Below are 5459 nucleotides of genomic sequence, written 5' to 3' on the forward strand. Positions count from 1 at the left end.
TGTGTTGCGCCTGTAGATGAAAACCTTGTATTCATTCTGCTCTCTCTCTGATTTTTATTTTTTTATTTTTTAAGAAAGTGAAATGAAACGTTTTTAATTCATGTGTTGGTTTGGGCTCGGTAGACCCCCTTCGGGGACCTCAGGGGGTCCGTGGATCCGCTCCGGGCTTCTTCTGATTGTGCTCGTCCCCGCTGTGCCAGACATTCCTGTACAGCAGCCCGAGCAGCGGGACTCCGCCCCCTCAGCGGGACTCCGCCCCCTCGCTCACAAACCCTGAGCACGTAGCAACAACCGAGCCAATGCGCTGCACCGCGATCCGTCCTTCCGACTGCGGTGCCTGGCAACAGAAAAAAAAAAAGACGTGATGACGTCCTCTCCAGATTGCGTATTATGGGATGTGCGGAATTAAACAACCCGAAGAGCACACGGGGAAGCCTAAAATATTAAAAGAGAGCGAAATAAGCGAGGTGTATGGTGAACTATGGAGCTCTCGGCTGTCGGTGAGAGCGTCTTCGCAGCAGAGTCCATCATTAAACGGAGAATCAGACGGGTATGTGCTTCGGTTTTTCCCCCCCATTGGCTGTCTTCACACCTATTACGCAACCGTGTGTGTGTGTGTGCGGCGCCAGTAGGCAACCCGAACCTGAATCTATCTCGGTTCTGTTCCGCAGGGTCGCTGGGAATATCTCGTGAAATGGAAGGGCTGGTCTCAGAAGTGAGTATTGTAGCCGAGGCTGAAGGACAGCGCTCCATCCTGGCCGCGCGAACAACTGCACCACGTCACACTGTCGTATATTCAGCCCGTGGATGTTTTTTTTATTTTTTATTTATTACAGTCATATCATCCGTTGTGTGTGCTGTGGTGCAGTCTAACCATGTGCCCGTGGAGGGCTCGCGAGCACCACGTTGCAGGGCTGTGACCGCCTGAGCGTTCAGCCCGCAGTAGCTTTAGCCATGGCCCGGTTCACCATGTGTCACTGTCCGCTATACACTCTGTGATCGCGGCGCCAGCAGCGAGATCGCAGCGTGAAATAAAAGTATTCCACCGCCTTGACATGCTCCTTCCCCTGCGGCATGGCCACCGACAGCTCTCCTCCTTGTTGTTGGGAACAGGTACAGCACTTGGGAGCCGGAGGAAAACATTCTGGATGCCCGTCTGTTCGCTGCCTTCGAGGAGAGGTGAGGCTCTGACAGCAGCGTAGGCCTCAACCGGGACACTCTGGACCGGTAACGGCCGATATGAGTAACACATGAAGTCCACTTTTGACTTACACACATCTTTAAATGTTATGTTTTCCGTCAAGGAAGTGGTAACAAGTGTCAGTGGATTGAGTGGAGTGTGCTGCAATGTGTGCTATACCACTTATTATCACGCACAGGCTGCTTTCTTCTGACACGTTATTTATAACCTATTAAAATATAAACATCATAAAAACTATGGCCCAGATCATTTCAATATTGTCAAAGGGCCTGTTTGGAAATTAGATGTTCTGATGTTATTATTAAATCGATAAAAAAATACATATATATTTGTAAATGCCTAACGAATCTTCTAATGCTTTTCCTTGTTTAGGGAGCGCGAACGGGAGCTGTTCGGCCCGAAGAAGAGGGGTCCCAAACCAGAAACCTTCCTGTTGAAGGTGAGTGGATCGTCTTTGGGAGGTTTATTCCGTCTTCTAGCCTTACTGAGGCGATAACGATGATTAGTCATTCTTATGATATGACAATAACTGTCTTAATTTGTGTTTTTTAAACTGTTGGATTTGGATTAAACAAATGTGTGGAATACCATTGCAACCCAGATGAAAATCCGGTACCAGTGTTTTTATGAGGTTAAATTGGGCACGGTGCTTGTGTATGTATAAACATCCTCGACACATTATATAAAGTCGTATGTATTTGATGCAAAGCAGTTTTAGGACGAAGCGTTGGACGTTCAGTGCAAAGTCAGATCTGCAGCTGCTTCTGTTATAACTTTAAATTTCCTCTGCTCAAATTTTCATCTCCGGGAAAGCTCCTCTCAAAAACAGTTTTCGCTCTGTCCTCAGGCCAAAGCCAAAGAAAAGATGTATGAATTCAGACGAGAGGCTCCACGAGGGATCCAGGTGTCCTATCCCATCCCGGAGCCTGTCATAACTCCGAGGGCCCGGGAGGGTTTACGCACCGTGGTTCCCACAATCTATCCACCGAGCTCGGTCAACAGAGGGGAAAGTGTCCACGTCAGACCGCCGGAGCTGGAGCGGAGGCCCAGACCGACTGTGCCAGCTTCTCTGACACTCCAGGAAGCCGTTCGGTTCCCCAAGAAGAGAGGCCGCAAACCGAAGCTGCATTTAAATTACGACAACGACGACGGAGATAGTAGCTCAGTAGAGCCAGACGCCAAGCGGAGCAGGCCAGCGGAGGAGCCGGGGTCACACGGCGCGTCCAGCATGCCCCGACGCGCGCTCCATCACGGAGAGACGTCAGAGCACAGCCTCATGCAGCTGACCCGCAGGTTTCAGGAGGAGACCACGATCACACCCAAGCACAGCAGCGTGCAGAGGCGCGCACCGCTCTCTTACGGCTGCGCATTCAGTCCAGATGTGCGCGGGAGTGATCCGGGGGAGCGCAGGACTAACTGTGTGTCCAGGTTGTCCGCTCCTCGGCCCAGCGGCTCCGCGGACCCCCGGAGACACGAGGGGAAGGAGTGCCGTCAGCCCCGGGACCGGCCCGCAGCCCTCTCCACACAGCCCGAGTCCATCCACGATCAGTCCACGCGATCGGCCTCGACCTGGTCCCCCAGTCTCGCCAGTCTGGACAGCGTGACCGTGACAGATGTCACCATGAACCTTTTGACTGTCACCGTCAGAGAAAGCAGCACCGAGAAAGGCTTTTTCAGAAAGAAAAGATAAGCAGGCCCACGCACTGCGGATGTAGGTCAGAGGAAGCTTAATATATGCGTACTTAATTGTTTATTAACAAGCTACTAACTAACACGCCGACTGTAATACTATATTTTTGTCTATGTAACTGTTAAACATGTACATACAAATATTTAATACGCTGCTGAGAAAATAAAAAAAAAGAAAGTGATTGTGAGTTAATGTTTTTGTACTCAGTCCTGTTGTCTTGTTAAGATTACTGGTTTTGTCTTTTTTTTTTAAGTGTTCCAACATTTCATTCATTATATATATTTTTTAAAAAGTATCATATAATTTGTGGAATAATCCCACAATTTGACTTTTCTAAAATGCATTCAACTGGTGATTGTGACAGTGTTCCTACAATAATAAAACATATTTTAAAGTTACAAAGTTTGATCCGAGTTTCACCCAAAGTTAGAAGTTTGAAGATCATTTCCAGGTTTTAACTAAAACGCCACGTGAGTCTAAAATTGTTCTTAAATCCTAAACGCGTTTATGATATTTAGGCAGCTTGATCACGTCCAATAATAGAAATAATATATCTCACTTTGCAGGACAATTTTACTCCAACCTGAAGTTATTTAGAGGATTATATAATTATCCATGCCTCCTTGGTCCCTAATCTGAAACGGTGGAATATAATATTCGTTTATGCTAATTCCGGCTGATGAAGATTTTGTTTGTACGAAATACTCTTTACAACAATTTGGGGGAACGCATGCAAAGCTAAAATGGGCTAATTTGCATTTATGAAAAAATAAATAAATGCTCTTGTAATTCTGAAGGAGGAGCTTTCTGTCGCCGGTAAAACTGTTTCTGTGATCCCACCGGTTCAAACCACGAGGGCCTGATCTCAAGTGGAAGAAATCCCGTTATTAATTTGCATTTACGTTAATAAGAAGTTCTTTAATTTATATGGTTTGTAAACTGCTGAAAAGCTATGAATCATATCTTATGAAAATATAAATTGCCTCCATGTGAGGCGTTGGTAATTAAAACGTATCAGCATATTGTTCTTGTTTCGTCATCATCATCATTATCTTCATCAGCAGTGGCTCGGTGGCTGACGTGTTATACAGACAGTAAGACGCCAAAGAGCCTTAAAACTGATAATGATGATACATTTAATATGATTACATATTTTCAGCTGTAAGCGTACATACAGACTGAATCGCAGGAAGTTTTTCCCAAACTGTGACCTCATGTCTGGTTGAATGACCGGAGGTGATCTTTTTTTTAAATTATTTTTGTACGCGTTAAACTGTAATTTGAAAATATGGGTCGTCATGTTTTAAATCAATGAAGATGGTTTCTGTTTGCATACAGTTTGTATCACCTTAATCCTCCAGGCCTCTACATGAAGGATCCATGCTCATGCAGAGGCCACTTCTGTCAGGCACAAAGCCTCCATTCATTTGACTTCGCTTTGTCTCTCTGAGACACGTGACCTAATCTGACCATCCGGTACTGTGAGAACTGACCGTCTGCTTTCTGTCTCACGAGGGCCATTTAACGTGTGGCTAATAGGCCAATTTCTGAATTTGGTGTTGTGGTTTAATACAGAAAGGATGCATTTGGATGCAAAATGATTTAAAGAAATGTGTTGCAACGTCGCCAACCTTACATACGGCCATCTCAAAATATGTCAATATGCTTCTATTTTCAATCAGTGGTGACTGATAATATCACTCAAACATCAAGATTTACTCGAGCAGCGAAGGCTCTTCCAGCAGCTGTGACAACATCTGGTCAAATTCTCCATATGAGTGTAATTTTCTCAACGACGTGCCCATCAAGAAGCCCAGCGCTTTGATGTGAGGCTGCCCGGGGGCCTTTGAGCAATAAGCTATAAGCAAACCTCTGGAGAGTGCGGCCAGCAGCGCGCAGAGCGGCCTGCGCGGTCACGCTCCACAGACTGCGCCTCCACGAGATGTCGCCACCAGCAAGATCTTGACACGGTGCCAAGTCATTTTCCCACAAAGACCCAGCGAGGTAAAATGGAGTGAAACCACTCACCCGGGGTGGATTAATCATTGCTGAAAGCTGGTTACGTGTGTACTCATCTACAAGATTAATGGTTGTTGAGTTACAGACTCGGAAACCCTGCAGCAGACTTTTGTCCTCCAGATGTGAGGCCATTGTGCGCTACGTCATCCCGCCGCTAGATGAAGCTCCAGTACAGATACGCGGATTTATTTTTGTCTTAATTTGTCGGTGGCCTGTATGATACGTTCATACAGATTTGATTATATGTTCTTAAAGCGCGGGCTGTCACGTAAAGTGTGACTTTTGAAGGAAGAGTGGTCAAATGAATCTCAATTAGATCCATTTGATTTAATTGTTTTATTTTACTCTCTCTCTCTCTCTCTCTCTCTCTCTCTCTCTCTCTCTCTCTCTCTCTCTCTCTCTCTCTCTCTCTCTCTCTCTCTCTCTCTCCCTCCCCTCTCTCTCCCTCTGAGTCGCAGAAGTGCGCGCGTGCTCTCCACTAGCAGACAAACCCTCTCGCCATGCACTGCCGTCAACTTCTGTCTGGATCTTTCTCTGCATGTGGGTGAG

The 5459-nt window shown here is 46.4% G+C and overlaps 1 protein-coding gene across 1 annotated transcript; it reads left to right on the forward strand.

Annotated features, from left to right (window-relative positions):
* The first annotated feature begins 323 nt into the window (after positions 1-323).
* On the forward strand, positions 324-3141 carry cbx8a (chromobox homolog 8a (Pc class homolog, Drosophila)). Its single transcript, XM_068578868.1, has 5 exons — positions 324-550; positions 672-715; positions 1114-1179; positions 1574-1640; positions 2049-3141. Exons 1-5 carry the CDS (start codon positions 482-484, stop codon positions 2889-2891), a joined length of 1089 nt encoding a protein of 362 aa, XP_068434969.1. The 5' UTR covers positions 324-481; the 3' UTR covers positions 2892-3141.
* The last annotated feature ends 2318 nt before the right edge of the window (positions 3142-5459 follow it).

Source organism: Clinocottus analis, unplaced genomic scaffold, assembly GCF_023055335.1.
Source record: "Clinocottus analis isolate CAN_PGR_092001 unplaced genomic scaffold, fCliAna1.0.p SCAF_16, whole genome shotgun sequence".
Lineage (NCBI taxonomy): Eukaryota > Metazoa > Chordata > Actinopteri > Perciformes > Cottidae > Clinocottus > Clinocottus analis.